Source organism: Protobothrops mucrosquamatus, unplaced genomic scaffold (assembly GCF_001527695.2).
Source record: "Protobothrops mucrosquamatus isolate PMUCROS unplaced genomic scaffold, P.Mucros_1.0 scaffold11, whole genome shotgun sequence".
NCBI lineage: Eukaryota > Metazoa > Chordata > Lepidosauria > Squamata > Viperidae > Protobothrops > Protobothrops mucrosquamatus.
The window spans coordinates 1,180,020-1,207,947 of NW_015386398.1; the positions used below are offsets into that span (position 1 = coordinate 1,180,020).

General features: G+C 42.4%; 2 protein-coding genes across 2 annotated transcripts in view; both read right to left on the minus strand.

Annotated features, from left to right (window-relative positions):
• Nucleotides 1-15,467, minus strand: part of LOC107282740 (integrin alpha-X-like) — a 58,129-nt gene extending 42,662 nt beyond the window's left edge. The window contains exons 1-5 of the mRNA XM_029283068.1: nucleotides 15,404-15,467; nucleotides 2,944-3,064; nucleotides 2,719-2,813; nucleotides 1,709-1,773; nucleotides 1,249-1,363 (exon numbers count right to left, since the gene is read on the minus strand). Of these exons, the coding sequence (XP_029138901.1) occupies nucleotides 1,249-1,363; nucleotides 1,709-1,773; nucleotides 2,719-2,813; nucleotides 2,944-3,064; nucleotides 15,404-15,467 (460 nt within the window). The remainder of the gene's footprint in view (nucleotides 1-1,248; nucleotides 1,364-1,708; nucleotides 1,774-2,718; nucleotides 2,814-2,943; nucleotides 3,065-15,403) is intronic.
• Nucleotides 15,468-18,628: 3,161 nt separating this feature from the next.
• Nucleotides 18,629-27,915, minus strand: LOC107282741 (CD2 antigen cytoplasmic tail-binding protein 2). Its single transcript, XM_015810559.1, has 7 exons — nucleotides 27,902-27,915; nucleotides 26,299-26,380; nucleotides 25,265-25,397; nucleotides 24,754-24,911; nucleotides 20,888-21,422; nucleotides 20,315-20,433; nucleotides 18,629-18,782 (listed from the first exon to the last, which is right to left on the minus strand). Exons 2-7 carry the CDS (start codon nucleotides 26,371-26,373, stop codon nucleotides 18,672-18,674), a joined length of 1,131 nt encoding a protein of 376 aa, XP_015666045.1. The 5' UTR covers nucleotides 26,374-26,380; nucleotides 27,902-27,915; the 3' UTR covers nucleotides 18,629-18,671.
• Between the last annotated feature and the right edge of the window lie 13 nt (nucleotides 27,916-27,928).

Genomic DNA, 27,928 nt, shown 5'->3' on the forward strand with positions numbered 1-27,928 from the left:
AGGGCTGTAAAGCACTGTGGAGCGGTATATAAGTCTAAGTGCTATTGCTACAACAGCACTAAAAAAAATGACTTAGAACCAGTCCTCAAACTTACGACCGCCATGGTATCCCCACAGTCACGTGATCCAAATTCAGGCATTAATATGTGACAGTTCAGCATTCCAGGGTCACATGATTGCCATTTGCAACCATTTCCCAGCTGGCTTCCGATAAACAAAGTCAATGGATTTGCTTGACTGCCTGGTTCATTTAACCTCAGCAGCGATTAACTTAACAACTGAGGCAAAAAAAGGTTTGTAAAACTGTGTACAACTCCGTTAACAGCTACCTTGCCAAGCAATGGAAAATATGGTCTCAGTCACAGTTGTACTTTCAGAACTACCTGTAATGAATCTCTATCTCTGAAGTAATACTTAAATACCACTAACACCTTGCAGTAGCTCCAAGCAGCATTGTGAATGATGGGAGTTGTAGATTGTGTATATTTGAAAGGCCAAGTAGACCACTCCTAGGTAGACACCAAAGAAAAATGTGAAGTAATCTTTGCTGAAGCTGAATTGCATGCTTAATTCATCTCCTTTATTTCTTTGATTACAGCTAATCCTCGACTTACAACAGTTCATTTAGTGACCATTCATAGTTACAACAGCACTGAAAAAAGTGACTTTACGACTGTTTTTCACACGACCGTTGCAGCATCCCCATGGTCAAAATTCAGAGGCTTGGCAACTGACTCATATTTATGACGGTTGCAGTGTCAGGTGATCCCCTTTTGTGACTTTTTGACAAGCAAAGGCAATGGGGAAGCCAGATTCACTTAACAACCAAGTGTTACTAACAACTGCAGTGATTCACTTAACAACTGTGGCAAGAAAGGTCGTAAATGGGGCACTTAACAACTTTCTCGCTTGGCAACAGGAATTTTGGACTCAATTGTGGGCTTCAGGTTGAGGATTACCTGTGCATCCCAACCTGGTTTCTTATCATAGTTGGTTTGAGTAGGAACCAGAGTGAGATAGCTACTCTAGCAATAAATTGTGGGTGTCACAAGAGATCACCAATAATTATTTAATGTGCTATCATTGTCATTTTCACTGTCAAGGAGAAGAAGAATTCCTTACAGAATATTTTGCCTTGGCTAATTTGTGAAAGAGTTGGGTGCCATTTTTAAAATCTCTCAAGTAACAAAGATCTTGGCACAATCTAGCTTTCAAACCTAATGTGTAAATGTGATCTTCTCATTTGACCTTGGAAAGTTGGCTGGATCTTCTTCACATTTCCATCGAAGTCATTTAGAATATAGCAGATGCCGTTCAGATAATCGAGTTGCCCACAGCGTCGTTCCCAGGTGGGACCACAGGCCTGTGTGTAGGAAGAGTCAACACAAATAGCTCTTGTAATCTTCAGCAGAGTCAACAAGAATTCTCCATTATACCTCCAGAGCAGCTAAGCCTCTCTGAGCAATGAGCTTACAGCAGGGGTGTCAAACTGCCGGCCCGCAGGCCAAACTCGTCATCTGGAAGCCATGCCCACCCCATTGCCGGCAATGGCAAAACCAGCCCAATACGTTGTACGACGTCACATGACGTCGTGAGTTTGACATGTCTGGCTTACAGTCTCTGCAAACCAACATAGATTCTAGAATTCATACTAATATTTTTATTGTGCTTAGTTTGTCTTTTTACATTCTGCTTGACTCTTACTTACCATTATTTTGGATTCAGATGCTTCATCAGCAGCCAATGAAACACCCAAGGATATTCTAGGAATGTCTTTGGCATCTGAAAAGATAGAGCAGGGGGTTGGACTAGAAGACCTCCAAGGTCCCTTTCAACTCTGTTATTCTACTTGTCTCTATTTCACAGACTTATCACTTTCACACACACACATCTAACCAAGATGGCCTTTAAAAAAAAAAAAAGAATATCTCCTGATGGATTTTGTTGGTCTTATTTGTGGCTCAAATGCATTCTGCAACTTTGTCTGGCTAGGAGATTTTGGAAGGGATGTGCAGAGTAGAAGCGAGGACCCACACCCACATGTGCACTGCAGTGCATTAATGTCAGAAATTGCTCAAATCAAATGCTAATGCCTAAGAATGTACTTTCTAAAAATGATTTTACTATTATATTTCTAATCTGTCCAATAACTGACATTCTGCAAATTGATTGCAAAGGTAGCAAAAAATTAAAATAGAAATAATAATGTGTGGTTAATTAATAGCACAGGAAAGAATAATAAAAATCATTGTGTCCTACTTCCTGTGAGAACATCTAGTCTTTCTTATTTTTTGAAATTTATTCCCACCATAAGATTGCAATAATTCCCTGTCCTTGGAGGAGAGGAGACTGAGAAAATTAGACTTGGAGTCCTAATAGAATTATCTCATAAAATACAATCCCTAAGACTACAGTTAGACTGGATTCCTAAATTGCAATTTCTTTTTTTTCTTAATTATGGTTTGGTGACAAATCATAATTAACTGGGCTCACTGGCCTGCTAATCTATAATATACAAACTAAATTAGTTTCATGTAATATGCTAACAAAAATCAAACTATATTATGGCTTAGGGACCTATGTGAACCCAGTAACTTATGTAAAACCAGTTTAAGCTGACAATGCCAGTGTACTCTAAGAAACTCTCTTTTCTTAAGATAAAATGGGGAAAAAATCCCTATGTGGGAGAGTCAGAAATGTATTTTAGTTTGCACTTACGGTTGAGGACAATTGATTGGCATTTCTGTGTATCGTATGAGCATCGGAAAAGGGAACCTGTCCGATTGTTTGCAAAGGGAGCGCTCACTACCAACCTAAAGGGATGTGAAATAATGTTTTAGAATTAATCTTTAAATATTATTTTAGAATTAATAGTTGAGACCTGCAGATCACTTCAACAAAAACAGCGACCAATGTTCTTAAGGTAATCAGCTCCAGCCTCACCAGGAAGTGCCACCGGATCTTGTCTGGATAACACGATAGCCAAACTGGTCAGTTTTCTCCCCGAGGAAAATCACAGGAGCCTCAAAATCGAAGAGGCTGAAAGATGAAAAGCACTGAAGGCCTACAAGAGAGGAAGGCAGCAGAGAATCAATATTCCTGAACAGGGGTCTTCAAACTTGGCCTTTTTATGACTTGTGGACTTCAACTCCCAGAATTCCCCAGCCAGCGTGCCTGCATTTCGGACAAATGGCTGTCCAGACTCTTCTTAAAGACTTCCAGTGTTGGAGCATTCACCACTTCTGGAGGCAGGTTGTTCCACTGGTTAATTGTTCTAACTGTCAGGAAGTTTCTCCTTAGTTCTAGGTTGCTTCTCTCCTTGATTAGTTTCCACCCGTTGCTCCTTGTCCTGCCTTCAGGGCTTTGGAAAATAGCTTGACTCCCTCTTCTTTGTGGCAGCCCTTGAGATATTGGAACACTGCTATCATGTCCCCCCTCGTCCTTCTCTTCATTAAACTAGACCAGTGGTTCTCAACCTTTTTAATGCCGCGACCCCAATTGGTCGTAAGTCAAGGACTAAACCGGTTGTAAGTCGAGGACTAAACCGGTCATAAGTTGAGGACTACCCAACCTGTCATAAGTCGAGGACTTTCCCTGCCCGGGAGCGCCACGCATGCGTGGTTCCGCCCTCTGCGCCGGCCGAGGCGTAGCTGGCAAGCGGCAGAGACGGAGCAGGCCGACCACCAGCTGGCCCAGCCCAAGGGAGGTAAGGCACCCGCCGGAAAAGGGGGGAAAAAATGGCGGACAAAAAAAATGGCAGACAGCCTTGCTTGGCGACCCCCATGAAATGGTCGATCGACCCCAAATGGGGTCCCGACCCACAGGTTGAGAACCACTGAACTAGACATACCCAATTCCAGCAGCCGTTCCTTATATGCTTTAGTCTCCAGTCACCTAATCATCTTTATTGCTCTTCTCTGTACTCTTTCTAGAATCTCAACATCATTTTTGCATCGTAGTGACCAAAACTGGATGCAGTATTCCAAGTGTGGCCTTACCAAGGCATTGTAAAGTGGTATTAATACTTCACGAGATCTTGATTCTATCCCTCTGTTAATGCAGCCTAGCACTGTGTTGGCCTTTTTGGCAGCTGCAGCATACTGCTGGCTCATATTAAGTGATTGTCCACTAGGACTCCGAGGTCCCTCTCACAGTTACTACTATTGAGCAAGGTACCCCCTATACTATTGAGCAAATGTACCCCCTGTACCTTTGGTTTTTCTTGAAGTCCACAAGTCATAAAGTCACCTGCTCCCGAACATCTATTTTTCAAAAAGGAGCAGGAGAAGCCCGATGACCGTAATGGAGGTAGGATAGTGAATTATTCTTATATAGATAGTCCTCAGTGTACAACCACAATTGGATCGGAATGTCTGTCACAAGGCAGTCATTAAGGAAGTCATGCCTGATCTTATGACCTTTTTTGCTGCAGTCATTAAGCAAATCACTGTAGTTGTTAAGCGAATCCAGTTTCTCCCTTTGTCTTTGCTTGTACGAAGTCAGCTGGGAAGGTCGCAAATGGCGCTCATGTGGCCCAGGGGAGCTGCAAGCATCCTAAAGAGCAGGTGGTGGCGCAGTGGTTAGAATGCGATATTGCGGGCTAATTCTGCCGATTGCCAGCAGTTCGATTCTCACCGGCTCAAGGTTGACTCACCCTTCCATCCTTCTGAGGTCAGTAAAATGAGGATCCAGATTGTTGGGGGCAATATGATGACTCTGTAAACTGCTTAGAGAGGGCTGTAAAGCATTGTGAGGCAGTATATAAGTCTGTATAGCTGTTGCTATTGCTATCTACCCGATTCTGTAATAGCCTTGTTCCCTATGCCATCCGTCTGGTAATCTCACAAGATTCGTTTTTCTAGCTATGTACATGTATACATAACCCAAACTAGACTGTTGCTTCTCTGTGACATATAATATATGTGGGTATATGCATAATTCTGTATTTATTTATTTATTTATTTATGCCATATTTATGTAGTGTATATTGGAGGTGGCGACCCTTTGAGAGCTGAATGCAACAAAATTTCATTTTAATGTATGCTGTTTAGTGAACATTCAAAGTGACAATAACGTTATTATAATTATTCTATTCTATTGCTAAATATATGCCAGGAGAAATTTCCTGACAGTTAGAACAATGAATCAGTGGAACAACTTGCCTCAGGAAGTTGTGGCTGCTCCAACACTGGAGGTTTTTAAGAAAAGACTGGACTTCCACTTGTCTGAAATGGTATGGGGCCTCCTACTTAAGCAGGGGGTTGGACTAGAAGACCCCCAACATCCCTTCCAACTCTGCCAGATGCCAAGCACCCATATTTTGATTATGTGACTATGGGGATGCCTCGATAGTCCTAAGTGTGAGGATCAGTTGTTAGTCACTTTTTAAAATGCTGTTGTAACTTCAAATGGCCGCTAAACGAATGATCGTAAGTTGAGGGCTACCTGTAATGACATAGTAAAAATAGCAATGGCTGTCTGAAAGCAGAAGCACAAAAATGAACTGAGGGCACCACCAGTTGAAAAATCGGTGTGTTGCATAAACATGCCGAGAGGCATCTTTAAGATTGGACTGTCCTGAAAATGATGTTCAGCTGGTCCTCGACTTACACCAGTTCATTTAGTGACCATTCGAAGTTACAACAGAGAAAAGTGACTTATAACCATTTTTCAGACTTACAACTATTGCAGCATCCCCAGGGTCACATGATCAAAAGTCAGATGCTTCTCAACTGGTTCGTAATTATGACAGTCACAGTGTCCCAAGATCATGTGATCCCCTTTTGCAATCTTCTGACAAGCAAAGTCAATGGGGAAGCCAGATTCACTTAACAATCGTGTTACTAACTTAACAACTGCAGTGATTCATTTAACAACTATAGCGGGAAAGGTCATAAAATGGGGCAAAATTCATTTAACAAATGTCTCGGTTAGCAACATAAATTTTGGGCTCAATTGTATAAGTTGAGGACTACCTGTATATCATTGGGCGGAAACATTACCTATTTTGCTTACTCTGTATTGGTCACTGAATGCTAACCTCGCTTGCTCTACTGAACCAGCATTAGCTGCTCTTCTGATTCAATCTGTGGCCACTTCAGAGAGCTAGTCAGCCGGGTAAAACCCATAAACCAGAACAAAGAGTTGCCAAACAAATAACCTTTACTCTAGTTCCGTGAGTGTTAACATGAAAAGATAATTCACCGAGGTTGAATAATAATTATTTCCTTCCTTTGGCAACTTCCATGCAATGAGATTTTGTGGTATGTCATGGTGATGAGGTCACCAGCATTTTGAAGTGGAAGATACAGTTATCAAGGTGACTACTTGATATATAGCTACATGCGATTCGTAAAATAAATGGCAGCTAACGTATTGTGTCTGCTTGTGGACCTCCAATATGGATTTGTCCACTGTAAGAATATTCAGCTAAATAGATTTCATACTGATCAAGTGTTACTCTTGAGCAGGGAGCTGGTCCAGAAGACCTCCGAAGTCCTGAGGTAACTATTGTACACTGGTGTGTTCTGAGGCAGAGTTAGGCAATTTGATGTCCTCCAGGGTTTCTAGACCAGGGGTCCCCAACCTATGCGCTGCGGCCCACTCCTGGTTCAGCTCAAACCCAGTAAGCTGTTGGCCAGGATTTATTTATATTATTAATCCAATTTTTATTAATCCACTTGATATGGCCACATACCTATCCAAGAAACTTTTGTGGATCAGCAAAATAAAAACAAGTTTGACTTTTCATTAAATTAAAAAAAACAGATAAATCCAGATTATAAAAATCACAAAACCACTAATCATATGTATCCATATTACAGCCCCCATAATTAATTTTCTAGCTCCGGTGCCTGGGGGAATAGACAACTTTCACAACTTTATGAAAGGGCAACAGATTTGGGGCCATGCATACTTCAGGAGAGAGGCTGTTTTATGCTTTCTGAAGCCCACAGGGTGATTCTGTTTACCTAGGCCAGGGGTAGGCAACCTTGGCTCTTTTATGACTCATGGACTTCAACTCCCAGAATTCCTGAGCCAGCCATGCTGAGGGGAAAGGGAGAGGTTTCCAAGCTGAGCCATGTTGGCTCAGGAATTCTGGGAGTTGAGGTCCACGAGTCATAAAAGAACCAAGGTTGCCTAACCCTGGCCTAGGCTACCTGAAGCACTCTGAGAATACGGCTAGGAATGGCAGTCCTGCAAATGGTCCCAGGCCATGTAGGGCTTTAAAGGCAATAAGCAACATGTTGAATTGCATGCAGAAGCCTATGAGAGCCACAGCAGTTCACATAGTTATGGTGTTACATGAGCATACTGGAGTGGCCAAAACCACACATGTCCCTGATTCTTGACTAGCAAGAGGTCGTTTGTTCAATAGTAATTTTATTAAAGATTATAATTACATCAGTTAAAAACTCATACAAACTAAAAAAAAATAGAAGAATATAAAGAAAGTGTAGAAGGTGCAAAAAAAGGAAAAAAGTGGAAAAAAGAATGTAGTAAAAGAGAAGAAAATAAATATATAAAGTGATTTCCTAACTTCATCACCAGCATAAATAATTTTAGCAACATTACCTCCTCTTAAAATACAACAAACGATCTATTCTTTCCATATCCCATCTCTTATCTATACACAAATCCATAAAGCATCAATCTAGTGTCAGCAAAAGCCCATTAAAGACTACCAGAGAGAACAACGTACTTATTTTAAACTTGATCAAATAAACCAACTTTATATTCCTTCCTTTTACTACTAAAAACCTTAATCTTTAGTCCATTCAAATCATGTTGTAGAACTTGTTTTCTTTTCATTTTTTTTCTTTGTCCCTTCTCATGAGATTCTTCAAAATTTTAACAAGCCTCTTTTGTAAATCCAAGATAGGAAAATTATCCAGGTGATTCTCATGGTTAATTGTTTGTATATTTCTTTCAATTATTAAAAATCAGCTGTATTTCCAGTATAACACTTTTTCCATGTCATTCTTGTATCCTATCATTTGTAAATCCACTTTCAACTCATATAATAATAATAATAATAATAATAATAATAATAATAATAATAATAATAATAATAATAATAATAATAATAATAATAATAATAATAATAATAATGTTGGAAGGGACCTTGGAGGTCATCGAGTCCAACCCCCTGTTCAGGCAGGCAGGAAACCCTACACCATTTCGGACAAATGGCTGTCCAGTCTCTTCTTAAAAACTTCCAGTGTTGGAGCATTCACCGCTTCTGGAGGCAGGGTGTTCCACTGGTTAATTGTTCTAACTGTCAGGAAGTTTCTCCTTAGTTCTAGGTTGCTTCTCTCCTTGATTAGTTTCCATCTGTTGCTTCTTGTCCTGCCTTCAGGCGCTTTGGAGAATAGCTTGACTCCCTCTTCTTTGTGGCAGCCCCTGAGATATTGGAACACTGCTATCATGTCCCCCCTCGTCCTTCTCTTCGTTAAACTAGACATATCCAATTCCAGCAACCATTCCTTATATGTTTTAGCCTCCAGTCCCCTAATCATCTTTGTTGCTCTTTTCTGTACTTTTTCTAGAGTCTCAGTATCTTTTTTACATCATGGTGACCAAAACTGGATGCAGTATTCCAAGTGTGGCCTTACCAAGGCATTGTAAAGTGGTATTAATACTTCACGTAATCTTGATTCTATCCCTCTGTTAACTTTTCGTAGAGGCAGATGTCACTATTAATATTAACCTCTGAGCCCATTTTCAAAAATATTCTAATGTTAAAATATTTTGCTTGAGCCAGGACTTGAAAGTCAAGTTTGTGTTCTTCTCTTTTAATTGTTTAATTGTAATTGACTTTCTATTCACCTTTAGTTCCCTTAGTATTGATTTTAAAGTCTTATTAAAAAAAAAAAAATTCCCAGAGGAAGATTATCAAGCAGTGTGATTAGTACTACTCAGGGCACAATGGCGGTTAAGTATTCATGTTCTCCAGAGTGGTTGAAGGTGTCATGTGAATACACCCAATAAAATGGATCATATGCTTTGAACATACAAAATATCCAGATAAACTCCTAGCTCTCTCTGGCTGCATTAGAACAAAGCTTTCACTTTTTCCATTTAATTTCATTTCATCTTTTTTTAACCACAAAATGCACTTTGTTTTGCTGCACATATGAAGACAGAGGAAAGTGGCTACATTTGAAACATCTTCCCTGCCCCCAATTCCTTCAGAATTGATAAATCACATATTTTTCTTTTCCACAAATCTCAATCTCTTCTACAGGTACCCTATAGACAGACAATTTGATTTCAGGTTTTTTAAAGCCCCTTACTTTTAAAGCCCACAAAAAGCATCAGAATTATATGTTAGAGAGAAGAAGTCCATTATTGCAAATAACTCTTTCACTTTCTTTAATGATTCACAGCAGTCCTTTCTCAGAAAATCACAGGGCTGCCTTAGAAATGAACTCCCAGGCACATAAGTCTCCGTGCTGTCTACATCTCTGTGACTTTTCTTGAGCAAGATGCCCTCGGTGCCCAGTAGTGACCCATCTTGTGTCACAAGAGCCCAAGCTGAAGCAGATGACGGGCACAGTTAAAATAAGCAGCATGTCTGCTCATAAAAAAAGCAAATGAACTCGCTGTTCCTTTTTGGTTGCCTGGATAATAAGGTCAGCAAGAACAGGAAAGAACCAGAGAAGCAGTCAATAGAGTTGCAAGCTCTTCTGAAGGTCTAAAGCAGGGGTAGGCAACCTTGGCTCTTTTATGACTCGTGGACTTCAACTCCCAGAATTCCTGAGCCAGCCATGCAGAGGGGAAAGGGAGAGGTTTCCAAGCTGAGCCATGCTGGCTCAGGAATTCTGGGAGTTGAAGTCCACGAGTCATAAAAGAGCCAAGGTTGCCTACCCCTGTTCTAGAGCAGGGCTTTTCAACCAGTGGTACGGGTACCACCTGTGGTACATTGGCACCTGGCAGGTGGTACGTGACCATCCTAGAAAAGTGGTAGCGGGGGAGGGGAATGAGCTGAACCAGTGGCAGCACCACACAAGCCTGAGCGAGAGTCGGCTGGAGCTGCAGGGCTGTCAGGGCTCAGCGGAAGCGCCAGGATCAGCGCCAGGCTCCAGCTGGAGCTCAGCGCCAGGCAGCGCTGATCCTGGCGCTTCTGCTGAGCCCAGAAGCGCCGATCAGCTGGAATGTTGCAGCATCTCCAGCGTCTTGTGATTTACATTCAGATGCTTGGCAACTGATTCATATTTATGACGGTCACAGTGTCCCAGGGTCATGTGAAATGACCAAAACCTGCTGCAACCACCCAGCAGACAGAGGGAATAAAAACCAAACACCCCCCCACCCCACCCCCGCTGCCAATCCTCAACAGAAATGCTCACAACAATGAAAACCTCGGACAGGAGGAAGAGCGCCACCGGGCGGGCCGGCAGGTGTCTTGCTCGGCTGTGCCTTGGGGGGCACTTTTTTCAGTGCTATTGTAACTTCGAACAGTCACTAAGCGAACTGTTGTAAGTTGAGGATTACCTGTACTTCATCACTTTTTTCCTTTTCCTTTTTTTTTTTTTTTTTTTTTTTTTTTGGTCATCACGTTTTTGACACCTTGCTAGGTGACTGGTGGTACTCAGATATTGCCATATCCTAAAAAGTGGTACAATGGGTGAAAAGGTTGAAAAGCCCTGTTCTAGAGGCTTTGATCAAGGAGAGCAATGCAGGACGTGTCAGGCTCCAAAACGAGCTGAGTTACTCCAAAGCAATTTCCTTTATTGTTCCTCTTGCCAAACTAAAGCAAACAACAAGCATCAATAAAGATATGTTCTGAGAACTTCTGGGGAGGAGCTGTCCTGAGCCTCTTCATCCCAACCAAATTATCTAAACTTCCAATGAAGGGGGATATTTGTAGCTCAGGGTTGAAATGAGGGGTCCTTGGTACTCTCTGAGCTGGCTTGTTTTCTTGCAGACATTTCATTACCCTAACTAGGTAACATCATCAGTGCTAGTAAGGAGTGCCGTTTGCTGTCGGTTTATATTCTGGTGTCTTGCCTGTCTGCGTGGGTGGGGGCAGTCTTAGGGATTCTTTGGTTGGGCTGTTTACTAATGGCTCTGTGGCAGTTTCTTGATTGGGGTATTGCTTACTTGATTGTTGGTCTGAAGGTGACCTTGGAGTTAATCTATGCTGAAATTAATGAACACCAACTGGTAGTCAAAAGACATGAAAAAAATTCTTTAATTTCACAACAGATTTAACCATAGTTTCAATTGGGAAAATGTGACAATCCTAATCTAGGTCAAATCCAAAAATGCCAGGGAATTTCTAGAAGCCTGGCACTCTGACAAATCAGCCATCAATAGACACATGGACACTAACAACATCTATAGATTATGCAAAAGAGACAATCAAGCAGTCCAAAAGAGAATAAGACCTCAGCACCAGTAATCAGCACTCAGATCAGCATAGATTAACTCCAAGGTCACCTTCAGACCAACAGTCAAGTAAGCAGTACCCCAATCAAGAAACTGGCACAGAGCCATTAGTAAACAGACCAACCAAAGAATCCCTAAGACCGCCCTCACCCACCCAGACAGGCAAGATACTCATATCTAAACTTCGCTGTCTCTTGGTCCTCTGGAATGCAGCCCCTCCCGGGAATCCAGACTACATTCCACCATATTCTGGCAAAGAGCAGCTAAAGGCATCATATTTTTTACTTGGTGAATTGCTCAAACACCAACACTGATAGAACTTAGGCCACACAGGCAATCTTGCCCCACACTACACAACTATTCACAAGTGAGCACTAAAACATACATGTCCCATCATACATTATATAAACACAATTGCTCTGTAGTTTAGGGACATGTTGTATAAATTTTCAGGACTGTAATCTCTGTCCCCCCATCTAGTATTTTCTTCTCCTATGTGAGCCACGTATCTTTTTGATTGTAGAAGCATCAAAATATGTTAAATAAACAAGTAAATAAATATTGCTTAGGGGGACAGCTTGCAAAGATTCCTCTAAAAAAATTGGCTATTTGAAGTATGGGACATATTGGAATTAGGCCCAGATAGATCATTTCAGTCTGAGGGGTAATATCCTTGAATTTTCAAAATAAATCCTTAGTGAAAGAGAATCTATAGGTAGTCCTCACTTAACAACCAGTTGTTCAGTGACTGTTGGAAATTACAATGCTGCTGAATGAGACTTACGACCGATCCTCGTAGCTCAGGCTCACCGTTATGACAGTTGCAGTGTCTCATAATCATTTGATTGCCATCTGTGACCTTCACTGATGGCTCTGACAAGCAAAGTGAAGGAGAAGCCAGCAAGAGGTCACAAATCAGTTGCTTGATGTCACCTTTAACAACTGTAGGCGACTTGCTTAACAATGACAACCAGAACTGCTGCAACCGTCTTTGTAAGTCTGTGCAGTCACATGACATCGCAGTTTACAATCAGATCTCTTAGCGATGGAGTTACCAGTCTCATTAAACAAGGACTATCTGTATTTCCCCCCCTCTATCTATCTATCTATCTATCTATCTATCTATCTATCTATCTATCTATCTATCTATCTATCTATCTATCTATCTATCTATCTATCTATCTATCTATCTATCTATCTACCTACCTACCTACCTACCTACCTACCTACCTACCTACCTACCTACCTATCTATCTATCTCTTTTGAGCGTGTAGAAACAAACAGAAAGATTTTTTTGTGTATGCTCAGTAATATTACCCCTACAAGGCTTTTAGGAGTTTTGTTCTGGAGATAATGGGATGTGAAGTCTTCTGGTTGAGTTGGACTTAAGATCATGTTTGGAATTGCTGCCAATGCCCTTATGGCGTCCACTGATAGCCAGGAGTGACCCAGTTCTGATGGGGAGGGTCAGGCAAATACATCTACAGGAGCTCTGTGAAGAATATTTGGGCTGAAATGCCTGGGGCATTTCTTGTTATGTGATTTGGGATAGGCTTTGAGGAAAGAGTTGTCTGCTCTGTTAGTCTTTGGATCCAGGTCCTTCCTGGGTTGTTAAGGCAGCCAGAAAGGTGACCTGTAGTTGGATCTGAATGGACCCAAAAACTTTCCATCCATACTTAGATGGAGTAGCACGTCCTCACTCAAAAGTAGCATATAATCTGAAGATCCTTCGGACTCAACCTACTCAAGGGGGACTTAGTTCACCTCCATCTGATGTATCAGTTCCACCCTTTTTGGTCTAGGAGACACTTTGGACTGTCATTCACATCCTAGTCACCTCAGAACTTGACTACTGCAATGACTGTGCATGGGGCTGCCCTTGACAACCATTCAGAAACTTGAATCAGTCCAGACCGCAGCTGTGCGGTCAGTGATGTGTATGCCTCAATATGCCCATGTACTACCCTCGCTCTACAAGCTGCAGTGGTTGCCAGTCTGTTTCTGGGTGTGAATGAAGGTGCTGGTTATTGTTAATAAAGTCCTACATGGCATAGGCCCAAATTATATGACTGTCTATCTCCCATGGTTTCCATTTGGGCATTCTATATTGGCAGAGTTGCACATTCTAGGTACTTTCAATTAACAATGCCATCCACTGGGACCCAGGAAGTGTGCCTTCTCTCTGTTGTGGTGCCTGGCCTTTGGAATGATATCCCACACCCCATCCTCCAAAATTCATTGATGTTCCATAAAGCCTTAAAGACCTGATTAGTCTCCTTGATCTTGAGATGAGACAGGAACCCCCTTGCAGGCATTTGCTACTTTTGTTTTCTATCTGAATATTTGCCTGGATCCCACCCTGATTTATTATTTGTGAACTACCCAGTCAGAATTGGATGGTGTCCAAATTGAATAAAACAAATAACATATAAATAAAAAAATAAAATATCCATATTCAGATGAAAGTGGTACAACCTGCTCTTTTTTACCTTTTTTACCTATTCTTACTTTAGAATTCAGAGAAGTAATCAAAAATGGCTTAGAATAAAATATCAATCAACACAAGTAAAAACTGTTATAAAAATATGCAGAATAAAACCCGATAGGTTAAGTACAGTAGAGTTAAAAATGGAATGCAAATGACATTGGATTAAAAATAGAATTTACTACATAAAAAGAAGCCAAAGCATTTTATTTTGAAGTATATCAAATCTGAAATGGCTGTTTTTTATGATATAATATAGGCTGTTTCAAGTGTTTTGAAAATATTTTACTCTGTAAATTATTGTTCCAAGTTCAAAATACTGCTAGAATGTTCAGTACAGCAGTTTTGATCTCAGAATGGGAAATTTCATCCTCAAAACAGTTTGAAATCATATGTGTTTTACACACCCTTCCTGGAAAATTATTGTATTTAAAAGCTAGTGCTATCTTTTCCTTCTATTTGGTCTGGCGTCACAAGTTCTTAGCTGCTGTCCAGGATTAGGTTAAGATACTTAGAGCGCTCCAGATTAAATCAGAGTTCATTAGGATGAAATACTGTGTCCTTTTTCAAGCATGTAACGTTGAAAGACAGATATAAATTGATGGCATTATTAGACTACATCTTTCATGTTCTGAATAACATGACATTTTATAAAGTCTTGGAATGTTCCTTATGTTATAATCGCCTCAGGCAGTGATTTTTGCATAATTCTGTAGAAAGAGTTAACGGAGCTCAAAAGCAATCCCCTATTTTAATAATTGTCTTGAAAACTCCTTAGGCAGAAAACAAAACAGGCTGTCAGTGAAAATTAATTCCGGAGCTGGGGACAATAGACAACACTCCTTTCTAATGCTGATTTCTACCTTACGTATTGAAGAAATATTAATTTTATAAAAACTGCTCAGATCAGGTAAGATGTAGGAAGCACTCCTTCAAACATCAGTGAATTTAAACAAATCTAACCACACCATTGTCTCTCAGCCTCGCTTGTGTGGCTCAGTCTAGGAGCATTTAACCTACTTTACAGAGCTTGATAGAAGGGCTTAAGTTGAAGCGATATTTAGCGATCCTCTCATTGTTCAGCCAGTGCAAAACTTAAGAACAGCTTCTGTGCTAATATTACCTTTTCCTTTTTCCGAAATACCAGTAGGTGATCCTTACTGAAATTAATTCAACAGCATCTAGGCTCTCCATTTTGCGGGGGATGTCCAACCCTTGCAACTCAGCCTTCTTTACTTTGGATGGAAATTATCAAACCTCCCCAGCCAATTCTCCCATTCTGGATGAAAGATACCAGATTTACCTAGCCTTTCATAGATTTCAGAGCATTTTCTAGCTTGGGGGTTGGGGAATTATTACTCCTTTATAGAACTAGATTGGTTGTATAAAGGAGTAATAATTCCCCAACCCCCAAGCTAGAAAATGCTCTGAAATCTATGAAAGGCTAGGTAAATCTGGTACTTCTCAGGTCACCTGTTGCCCTGTTCCTGAGCCACCAAACCCAACAGGGCTCTGCTACGTACCGCAGCCGAGGCAAAGAAGGAACACGGCTTGGTAGAAGAACTTCACTTTGGTGACAGGACCCATAATGTGTGGCTTCACCTCTCTGGAGCCTCTTCACTGATTCCTCTGCCTCTCACTTCCTTTTCTTCGTACACCAATATATATTTCCTCCCAACATTCTTAGTTCTTCCAACTTCTGCTTTGGCCCTCCTTTGTGCAATCTCTATCTGAAGTATTACTAAATCACTTCCTGTGGTATATTGAGCACCAGAGTGGTTATATGGCCCCTTTTTCCTCCTGACCAGAGTGTGCTTAATGCTGTAGGCCTGTGATAGCGAACCTTTTAGAGACCGAGTGCTCAAAAACCAGCCCCACCTGCCCCCGCTCCACTCCCGCTCCGCCCCATCCCACTTTCTCTGCCTCCGCTCTGCCCCCAGACCCGCCCACCCCCAGCCTCCATGGCCGCCGCAGATTGCCCAGGTGGCCCAGCAGCGCCATGGCAGCCATGCCCTCCACCCACGCCCCACAGCATCATCTGTGCACGACAGGGCACAAGGGCGGAGTCTTGTCCCTGCTGCCCGACTGCCATGTCCTTGGCTGCGCTGCTCATGCCGGCTGTGCTCGGGGGCGACTCTCCTCTGGGGGGGGGCTGCTGGTGAGGAGGGGACCATGGGCGGAGGTGGGGCTCTGGCGACAGCGTGAGTGCCCACAGAGAGGGCTCTGAGTGCCACCTCTGGCACTCGTGCCTTAAGTTCGCCACCACTGCTGTAGGCTGACAATGGCAGACCTAAGACACACATGTTACAGGTGACACGGCAGGCTATTTTTTTGGTGACATGGCAGGCTTCTGGACCCTCTGGAAGTCACTCAAGAGGGCTCTGCTTGTGTGGCATCTGAGGTCTCCAAAAATTATGTGAGCATCCCTGCGCAGCTTTTGGAGTTTCCAGAGACCCTGCGAGAACAGGACCCTCTCATGCGATTTTCAGAGTCCAGAGAGGAGGTCCTGAGAGGTCTCCATTGTCCGGTCTTTGTGTTTCAGTGTGTGCGATACAGCAGCAGAGGTCAAGGTAGGCATTTTCTAAGGTTTGCCATTACTGCTATAGGCGAACCTAGTGGGCAGAACTCTCACAGGCAATGCTGGTTTCGTTTCTACAATTCTATCCTAGGAAAATTTTGTTTGACGGGTGTTAAGAAAAATTGACAGGGAATCCTATCAATGCCTCTTAGACAAAATTGCCAACTAGGTTCTCTGCTGTTCAAAGGCACTGGTCCTTGACTTGCGACTACAATTGACCCCAACATTTCCAAGCAAGACAGTTTTTGAGCTTTGCCTCATTTTACGACCTTTCTTGCCACAGTTGTAAAGTGAATTATTGCAGTTGTTAAGTTACTAACACAGTTGTTAAGCGAAGCTGGCTTCCCCACTGATTTTCCTTGTCAGAAGGTCGCAAAAGCTGATCACATGACTCCAGAACACTGCAACGGTCATAAATACAGGCCAGTTGCCAAGCATCTGAATTTTGATCACGTGACCATGGGGATGCTGCAATGGTTGTAAATGTGAAAAATGGTCATAAGTCACTTTTTTCAGTGCCGTTGTAACTTCAAACAGTCACTAAACGAATGGTTGTCAGTCAAAGACTACCTGCATCCTAAAGATGGATATTGGCAGGTAAGCTTTCTAGCAATGGCGTTGCTCAAGTTCTGGTTAAAAAACAAAACTAACTAGAACTTCAGTCTGATTTACTGAATAGGCCTAATTTCATTTCTTTCCACAAAAAGGGCCAAATTTACTCTGCTGCTGCAGAGTAATCAGCTGAAGGAATCACACAATTTTTTGGAACATACGACATCTGCTTCCTGGCAGGGACAACTAAATTCACAGGAAACAAAAAGCTAACCTTCCAAGAATAAAGCTATAAAGGAATAATCTGGGAGTTGAAGTCTACAGGTCACAAAGGGCCATAGTCGCCCACCTCTGTCTTAAGGGAATACTCTTGAGGCATCCATTTTACTTAACCATTAATATCTTGCTACAATAGCACACTCTACCTCAGTTGCCATAAATTTGCTGAGTCCATCCAGAGAACTATTTAGAGCGATGTTCCCAAATCTGAAATTTTATTTTTAAGGGATCTTTTGAAAAGATAATTTCCTTTCTATAAATCTAACGACACAGCTGTTCATGTGTAATTGATGTGACTATATGGCTGTAAACTAAGCAAGCCTGAGTATAAAATATGTTGATTTTATTCTAGGCCCATTAGGCTAGTCATCTATCTTTTTTGTGTTTTTAAATCTGTATATTTATCTATTTAAAAACATTTTCCTTGTTTAAAGAGCTCTGGACTGGTGAGTAGCAGAAGCTTCAATTATCACATGATATACTTAAAAACGCTGGGCTGAAAGAAACTATCTCAGGTAGTCTTCGACTTACAACCATTCATTTAGTATTGGGAAAGTCTTATTTTCCACTAACAATCACGTTGACTGCTGCAGTTGATATGAAGCATGTGATCCTATTAGCTCTGGTTAATGAGCTATGCCCAAGTAATCCTGCCTCCATACAGATAATCCTCAATTCACAACCATTTGTTTAGTGACGGTCCAAAGTTACAATGGCACTGAAGAGTGACATATGGCTGTTTTTTCACACTTAGGACTGTGACAGCACCCCCATGGTCCTGTGATCAAAATGTAGACCCTTGGCAACTGGCATGTATTTATGACTGTTGCGGTGTCCCAGAGTCACGCGATTCCCCCTTTTGCGATCTTCTGACAAACAAAATCAATGGGGAAGCCAGATTCATCTAGCAACCGTGTTACTAATTTAACAACTGCAGTAATTCACTTAAAACTGTGGCAAGGTCGCAAAATGGGACAAAATTTGCTTAACAACTGTCTTGTTTAGCAGCAGAACTGCTGGGTTGAATTGTGCTCCTAAGCCGAGGACTATCTGTACAAGATTATTTGTATCTGGCAAACGTTACCCTACACAAAACTTACAGCAATGGGATGTAATAGCCAGCAGGAAAATAGAGAGAGCTGACTAACCAAGCCAATTTAAAGTTATTTTATTTTTTTCACAAAATCCCAAACATCCTCAAATTTAAATGGTGAATCAAACCCCTCTTCCCCTTGGCAAGTGCACCCACCCACCCACCCCCACACACACATATCGTCCCCTTGCCTTCACCCCCCCCTCCCCAAAGTCTGGCAAGTTCTTTCAGTCTGTCGCTGGGTTGAACTCTATCCCTCGCGCTCGGCAGAACAGGAGGTGGGTTCCGATCATGTGTAGAGATCAAAATCAATCCGCTTGGAATTGTAGAACGGGCCCTCGGAATTATCCGCCTTCCGGCAGTAAATCCCATCAGGGAAATAGCCTTGGGATACCCAGTCCTGAAGAGACAGAAAAGAGAATTTGAAAGAAAAGAGAGAAGGATAGCAGGGAAAAGGAGAAAAGGAAAGAAAACAGGCTATGCTAGAGAGAAGTTCCCCGAGGATGGGCTCCAGCACGAGTCTGAAAGCTCAGAAGTCAAAAACTCTAGCTCCGGTGACCGACCCAGATGGGATCCTGTGACATTATCCTGGGACACGTATATATCCGCCTTCATTCATGAAGGAAAACAGACCCATCTGGCATGCAACTTCACGAGAGAGGCAACCAATGTCGAAGAGGGTCCCTTAATTGGCAGCCTTATCAAAAGGGTCAACCTGAAATGCACTCAGCCAATATGGGATCTGATAGGACCATATTAGAACAAATCAAACCGTGTTAATCACAAATGTTTTGCTAATAAAGGACTGGAAGATCATTTATCACAGATCTGGTATTCCAAGGCAACCGAATGCTGCGCACCATTTCTGATCCTACACTCAAAACTGCCAATATGCTGCCCTAGGTTTAGGTTACTTTTAAATTCTAATAAGGAAATCATCGTTCACAGGGTGTCAGGAAAAGAACCAGATTCTAAAAGATGCACATGGGGTGTGTTACTATGAAATTGGGGGCAGTGATGCTGTATCAATCAAAACTAATTCTCAAGCACCATCCCCACAGCAAATGTACTGTCCAGAAAGAAATTCTGACTAAGGAAATAAATTACAACCATGAACAATGTAAATGTGACAAGTGATTAAAAATCCCTCTGATGCATAGGGTTGTCAGTATGGAAATCTTCCTAGGAACAGGCTTTCCTTCTCACAATTGCCAGGAAGAAAGGCCAAAATAATGTGCACCAACAGAAGCCTTCTTCCATCAGTACAGATAGTCCTCAACTTACGACCACAACTGAGCCCAAAATGTATGTTGCTAAGTGAGAAATTTGTTAAGTGAGCTTTGCCCCATTTTACGACTGTTCTTGCCACAATTGTTAAATGAATCAGTGCAGTTGTTAAATTAGTAACACGGTTGTTAAGTGAATCTGGCTTCCCCATTGACTTTGCTTGTCAGAAGGTCGCAAAACGGGATCACATGACCCTGGGACACTGCAACCATCATAAATTGAGTCAGTTGTCAAGCGTCTGAATTTTGATCAGATGACCATGGGGATGCTGTTATGGTTCTAAGTGTGAAAAATGGTCTTTTTTTCAGTGCCACTGTAACTTCGAACAGTCACTAAATGAACAGTTGTAAGTCAAGGACTACCTGTATTCAATGTAAATCAAGTTTTATATACAATTGCAAAATCAAACAACCAGTAACACTAAATAGATGGCAATCAAAATGAATAGAATTGTAGAAAGATGCACTTTTTAAAAGTCACTTGGGAAAAAAGAAAGATAAATGAGATATAAGAGAAGGGAAAAGGATATCTGCACCAATGGGGGGGGGGGGGGGAAATGACATTAACAGGATAGTGAATAGAGAAAAACAGATACAAAGTGAGGAAGTGAACAAGAAGTTCATCTATCGTCCTTTGGTCTCTTACCTGCATCTGAGAGCTGCTGAAGGGTCCATAAAGTTCAGATGTGTTTGTGTTCTCCCACTTATATTCCCACATCACCTCAGAGAGTGTGTTATCATCACTCTCCCCACGCACCTGACTTCCTGTAGTTGGAGAATAAGCACATATGTCAGAAGAAATTTTCCTAAATTTCCTAATAAAAGACACCTACCCCCCCCCCAAACATCAGACAGTTAAGCCAGCGTTTCTCAACCTTGGGAACTTTAAGATACGTAGACTTCAACTCCCAGAATCCCATGCTGGCTGGGGGTTTCTGGGAATTGAAGTCCACACTTGTTAAAGTCCCCGAGGTTGACTTTAAATACTGAATTAAGGATTTGTTGAGTGTGTTAGATGAGGGGTTGTATGCTTTCCCAAATAAGCTCTTGACACACAGCTTTGCAAGTTTGAAAGGAAATTTCCCCTTGACAGAGTGAAAAACACTCCAACAAGTGACCCCTCGCCTGCTGTGATAGAATTCAGCAAACCATCTCGACTGTGTGTTTCCAATCCAGCTCCTCCCAGAACACTGTTGCCCCGCCCACCCCGGACACTCACCTGATGATGTCTTCTCCCCTAGTTTGGCTTCATCGATCTCCTCAGCAAACATATCGAGTTCCGGTTCAGCAGAGGAAGGAGCCGCAGGAGGTTGCTGCAAAGCCCGGAGTCTCACGGCCAGCTTCTCCCGGGTTTCCTGGTAGATCTCATAGACCCCCCGTGCTACCATTTGGTCAGCCAGCCCTGACAGCTGTTCCAGCTGCTCTTTCCGCTCAGGTGACCCAGGCTTCTGGGGATCCTCTTCCTCGGCTGGATCAACTTCATCTACTTTGAGGCGGGACCAGGGCCTCCGCTGACGTCCACTACTTTTGGGGCCACCCTTGTCTCCAAACCTTTGAATGGCTCTAGCTACCGTCTCACCAGGTAACATTAAGTCTACCATCCTTTCCAGAAGTTCTTTCTTCTCCAGAGGTGTCCGGCCTACTTCAAGATCATCATCATCGTCGTCGTCATCATCATCCTCTTCATCGTCTTCCTTGTTATCTGCAGAATTGAATGATTTCTTCTGTCCGGGAGGCTGTTCCTTTATCTTGACCTGGTGAAAATCAGAAAAGCATAGATAAGGTAAAGGGAAAAAGCGAGAGAGAGATATATATATATATATTTGGGCCGACAGGGTGCGCCGGGACATACATATATATATATATATATATATATATATATATATATATATATATATATATATATATATATATATATATATATATATATATATATATATATATATATATATATNACTCCTTCCTTCCCTGTCCTAGTGGTTTTGCTGTGCTGTGTTCCCTGTCCCCCTCCTTTTTCCACGCTCCTCATTTACATACCAGTTGTTATCCCTTAGTCTATGGGGCCACTTTATCAACCTCTCATACTCTCTCTTTACTTCCATTCTCCCCTCTTCTACATCCACACGATCCTCGCTCTTAACGTTGTTATCCCATGTCTCCTCTATTTCTCTCCCCCCCCCCCCGTCTACAATGCTTTCAATCTCCGTATTAACTTGGACACCACCACCGCCCTCATCTGGTGGCCCTATTGTGGCGTGTTCTCTATCCTCTTCCTCTTTTCCATGCCCCTCATTCACATACCAGCTGTTATCCCCCGTTCCATGGGGCCGCCTCTCCAACCTCTTAGACCCTCTCCTTACCTCCATTCTCCCCTCTTCTACGTTCACACAACCATCGTTCATACAGTTGTTACTCCGTGTCTCTCCTGCTTCTTCCCTCCCTCTGTCTTCGATACTTACAACCTTCGTACTAGCCCAGACGCCAACGCCGCCTTCGTTTCCCTTTCCATGTTCCTTTCTTACGTTCTTATTCTTATTTCTATGAGGTTGTACCTCCAATCCCTCCATTTCCCTTTTATCCACTCTATCCACCAGTCAATCGTCCCTATAGTTATTAGTCCATCCAGACTCAGTTTTCCTCCTCCCCCCATTTTCGATGCTCTCAGCCTCCGTGTCGTCTCCAGCACTCAGAATGTCACTCCATTGTCCTCGCTGGTGCGGATGGGCCGTCATTGAGTGGTGAGTCGGTCCGGTCGCCCTACTGTCCCTTAGGTACCTCCGGGTCGCTGTTGCTTCAAGCCAGCCCCTCCCCTTGTCCTCAGCACCTTCATGTTTCTGCGCCTCCTCCTCGGCAGTGCACGCGCGCGCCCCTATCCGCTGTGCTGCTCCTCGGGAGCGCGCGACCACCCCCAAAGCGGAGTGGTTACAGCTGTTGTCTCCTTGTATGTTGTTGGGGGGTGTTGTTTCCTTTAGGTACATTGGACACGCTGGGAAGTGCAATGGAGGTCCCAATCCGCATGGTGTTATTCCCTTTCTACTCAGTGTTCTCTCCGCATGGGTCTCCAATACGCAAACGGGAGAGGGGGTGGTGATGGAAATGTCAGTGGGTTTTTCCTTGCTGTCAAGCTGCTTGCTCCGTGATGGTCACATTTGACGCTGAGAGCGTGGGAGGTGCAGGCTCGACCATCATGGAGCACGGACTGGTGGATAGAGTGGATAAAAGGGAAATGGAGGGATTGGAGGTACAACCTCATAGAAATAAGAATAAGAACGTAAGAAAGGAACATGGAAAGGGAAACGAAGGTGGCGTTGGCGTCTGGGCTAGTACGAAAGTTGTTAAGTATCAGAGATGGAGGGAGGGAAGAAGCAGGAGAGACACGGGGTAACAACTGTATGAACGATGGTTGTGTGAACGTAGAAGAGGGGAGAATGGAGGTAAGGAGAGGGTATAAGAGGTTGGAGAGGCGGCCCCATGGAACGGGGGATAACAGCTGGTATGTGAATGAGGGGCATGGAAAAGAGGAAGAGGATAGAGAACACGCCACAATAGGGCCACCAGATGAGGGCGGTGGTGGTGTCCAAGTTAATACGGAGATTGAAAGCATTGTAGACGGGGGGGGGGGGGGGAGAGAAATAGAGGAGACATGGGATAACAACGTTAAGAGCGAGGATCGTGTGGATGTAGAAGAGGGGAGAATGGAAGTAAAGAGAGGGTATGAGAGGTTGATAAAGTGGCCCCATAGACTAAGGGATAACAACTGGTATGTAAATGAGGAGCGTGGAAAAAAGGAGGGGGACAGGGAACACAGCACAGCAAAACCACTAGGACAGGGAAGGAAGGAGTGTGAGAGGGGGGAGGAGCTGAGGGATACGGAGAGCTTGAATAACCAAAAAAAGGGGGGGAAAGAGTCCACCGGACCCAAGGTTACATGCAGAAATAATGAACAGTATCGCACATGTAGGCAGGGGAGGCAAGAAAAGATTAGTCACCGGCACAAAAGCTGTAATTAGGGCACAGCCCAATCAATTGGGACCGGTGACAAGGTACAGGAGCCGGGCGCAAACAACGTGTTGTCTATAAAGGAACTCTCCCATGGACTGGCATTTGGCCCTGACGATGTCGGAAGATACCGACAAAAGCTTGGTTTTTATCTATTAAAACTTTTATAGTTTTATAATTTTTCCTGGTGATCAAGTTTGTTTGCTGTTCGATATGAATATACCCAGGAATCATTTGTTTATTTTTAATATTATTCATATATATATATGTGTGTGTGTGTATAGTCCTCAACTTACAATTGATTTGGTGACCGTTCGAAGTTACAACGGCACTGAAAAAAGTGACTTAGAACCATTTTTTACATTTACATTTGTAGCCTCCCCATGATCATGTGATCAAAATTCAATTGCTTGGCAACTGGCTCACACTTATGACTCAGCCCTCCACCCTTCTGAGGTCAGTAAAATGAAGACCCAGACTGCTGGAACCAAGAGGCTAACTCTGTAAAACCGCTTAGAGAGGGCTGTAAAGCACTGTGGAGAGGTAACTATGTCTAAGTCCTATTGCTGTTACTAACTTATCAACTGCAGTGATTCACTTAACAACTGTGGCAAGAAAGATCGTAAAATGGCACAAAATTCACTTAACAAGTGTCTCATTTAACAACAGAGATTTTGGGGTCAATTGTGATCAGTAGTCAAGGACTACCTATATTATAGATTAAAATGGATTTTAGGTCTGGAAAAAGAACACAAATGGCTTATCCTTGCAGTTATTTCCGTTTTTTGCAAGCACACTTTCATCTGTCAATATTTCTCTCAATTTTATTGGTGGAGTGGTACTATGTAGAGGAAGCTAGGGAATTCTAAGAATTGAAGTCCAGACATCTTAAAGTTGCCAGAATTGAGAAACACTGCTTTAAGCTGATGACCATTATGGAATGGATGGCAGAGAATTCTATAGCTTGTCCATGATATTTCCTTTCACAGTCCTAAAACTCCCCTATATTTACTTCAAATAATGTTTATGCACGCTTTTTCCATAGCACTGGTCATCTTCCCTTCAACTCTACCCCAAAAGACCTACCCAATCTATGTTGTCCAACCAATTGTCCCGAATCACTGCCTCTTTTTTCAAGAAATAGTTGCCTTCTGAATCAAAATGACCTTCTTCCATCTCCTCTTGTAAATTGAAAGGGGTGATCCGGACACCATCTTCATAGTCAATAGTGGCAGATTCCTGCCCTAAAAAGATAAAGTAAGCAGATTAATTTCTGATTGACCTGACACCAATACAAATATTTAACTTTAATTTTTAACACAGTTAACAAACAGTAAATTACTGGAGTAGAAAGTGTAAATATGAAACCTTCTGCTCCAAAATCATCATTCTACTTGAATTATAAAGTCTTCAAAACATTTTTCTTATTGAGATTTTAAAATTATGTGGTGGGTCACCACAGAATTCAGTGTGTCTTAACTGCCACCTAAACAAAATGCGCAATATTGGGGATTACTGACTTTTTTTTAACTGAGAGAGGAAAGAATATGGAAGTTCTGATTACTGAAATCTATAATAAATACAGTTCCCTACTTACCCTCCACATCATCTGATGCAAGGATGTCATATTTACTACCCTGCCCTTCATCTTCTTCATCTTCCTCATCGCTGTCCAATGAATGCTTGCCTTTAAAGCGGCTGCCTGGCCCTCCAATGGCAGGTTCCACCAGCTGTTCAAGAGATGAAGTGAATGCAGAAGTTCAGCATTTATCTGTTTTCCCCCCAATTGTCAAGTTACAAATTAGCTAACTCTTCAAATTAGCAAGTTACTCTCTGTAGCTTTCTTTATTTTTTTTCCCCTGATAACTTGAGGCACTTACAGGCAGTCCTGGACTTACAACCATAATTGAGCCCAAAATTTCTGTTGCTAAGCAAGACAGTTAGGGGAGTTTTGCCCCATTTTATGACCTTTCTTGACACAGTTCTTAAACAAATCACTGCAGTTGTTACATTAGTAACACAGCTGTTAAGTCAATGTGGCTTCCCCATTGACTTTGCTTGTCAGAAGGTCGCAAAAGGTGATCACATGACCCCGGGACACTGCAACCGCCATAAATATGAGTCAGTTGCCAAGCATCCGAATTTTGATCATGTGACCATGGGGATGCTGCAACGGTCGTACATGTGAAAAATGGTCATAAGTCACTTTTTTCAGTGCTGTTGTAACTTAACATGGTCATTAAACAAATGGTTGTAAATTGAGGACTACCTGCATTTAAGTCTATCCCTATAGCCTTTAACTTCACAGATTGGTGTTTTTCAAATGTGGTAACTTTAGGATGTATGGACTTCAACTTCCAGAATAACCCAGCCAGCATGAGAGTTAAAATCCATCTATATCTTATGAGTTGCCAAATTGAAAAACACTGTTATGAAAAGTTTGCCCTTAGCTTTATTTTCTGGATCTCAAGTTAAAGAACATCCTTCCTCAACCCGAGTTCCATCCAGGTGGTTTGTCCTACAATTTTCAGTTGCTTCTACCACTAGATTGATCAGTATTGATAGGAACTCTAACCAAAAACAGGCAGAAGAGCTCAGATTAGGCAAAGGTGTTAGAAAGGTTTATTTCACCTTCTTCTTTGGGAGACTCATCTCCTCTTCATCATCATCGCCTTGATCTTCAAATGTGACTTTCCGTTTTGACATGATGACCCTGTAAAACGCAACCCAAGTCAACAGTAGAGAGACTTAACAAACTCATACAAACTGAACTTCTTCCAAAACACAAACTTTAATAAGCGTCGTATGCAGCTTTACCAGAATGCTGGTTTCTCTACTGATAAGGACCTTATCGTTACTACACACTGCCTCTGGGGAAAGTTTGTAAACAAGTAACTGTCAACTCTGCGTTTGCTACCCATACCAGTGTAGATGCACACAATACATATTGTCTACCCTTTGGCATTAATGATAGGTTAATATAAATGAAGAATTTCATAAACTCTCAAAACCAAAACACTGCCCAAAATATCACAATCTAAAAAAATTCTGCATACTCCCTCATGACAGTTTTATTCCAAATAGGCATTCCCAAATGTTATAACAGGAAGAATCCTTCATTCTGAAGGTCTCAGGTTGGAATTGGGAAAGTTTGTTAAAGGAATTGCTGAGGCAGAAAATTGCAGCTACAATGAGTAACAAGACCAGTAACGAATGGTGGGATACTAAGGCCTAGCAACAAGAAAGCTACAAGTTAGATACAGGGGTCTTTAAACTTGGCCCTTTGATGGCCTGTGGACTTCAACTCCCAGAATTTCTCAGCCAGCATGCCTGGCTGAGGAATTCTGGGAGTTGAACTCCACAAGTCATTAAAGGGCCAAGTTTGAAGATCCCTGAGTTAGAAGGACGCTGTTAGAAGGATGCTACCTGAGGCACATAGACATAAACTTTGGCAACCTCTAGCTTATTATAATAATAAAACACACCCCTTTTGATAAGAAAGTTTATTAGCATAAACATGCAATGTACGAAGGAGGGTAAAGTAGAAGAATCCAGTCAAAAGAAACATGTGTCAAGGAACCCAATGAATGATTGATTTTAGGGTGTTAATTTCCTTATTCATAACTGTATAAAATTGGTATTTGTATATGGTCCGGGATCTTGGCTCCTTTAGCTGCTGAGACCCTTTTGCTGAAGTACTTCAATAAAAGTTCCTTGAACCGCCTCTCGTTTCTGGTTCTGACTGGAACCTGTGCCAGGCTAAACCCAGTTTACGGACAACAATTCTCCACTTTCTTTTGGAGGCAAGAAAGATGAGAAACCATTACTTCCAAAAATGAGGCTTTTGTTGCCATCTCTTAAAATAAGTTTCCTTCCCTTCCTGAACTCCAAAACCGTCTCCATTAATTTCAACAGAAGCCCACCAAATACTTTCTCAACTGGGCATACTGGAGAATTGAATGTAAGGGACGCCTACCGCCCCCTCCCGTCTCTCAATAAAACGTATGGGAGCCAACGGGGGTTCCCCACGACTTTTCTCGTGCATCTAATCAAATCTGCACTAAAGCAACCGCGTTTGAAGACACTTAGGAGGCGACCTGGACATTCATTTAGGGACCACTGGAACCCCCATTCCTCCGATTCTCCAAGGGGACCCCGCGAGTCCCTAAATTAAAATGGGCGGATTTGCACTTTCCCCGCCACCCCATCCCCGTACACACGACCCGGGTCGTACCTAGGCGGCTGCAACAACAGCACTCGA

Bases quoted from the DNA above. Each gene is read 5' to 3' on its own strand.
- LOC107282741 (XM_015810559.1), bottom strand. From the start codon at position 26,373: ATGTCAAAACGGAAAGTCACATTTGAAGATCAAGGCGATGATGATGAA. The intron at 25,398-26,298 runs GTGAAATAAACC...TCTCTTGAACAG, and splicing joins TGAGTCTCCCAAAGAAGAAG to CTGGTGGAACCTGCCATTGG. The intron at 24,912-25,264 runs GTAAGTAGGGAA...TTATCTTTTTAG, and splicing joins TGCATCAGATGATGTGGAGG to GGCAGGAATCTGCCACTATT.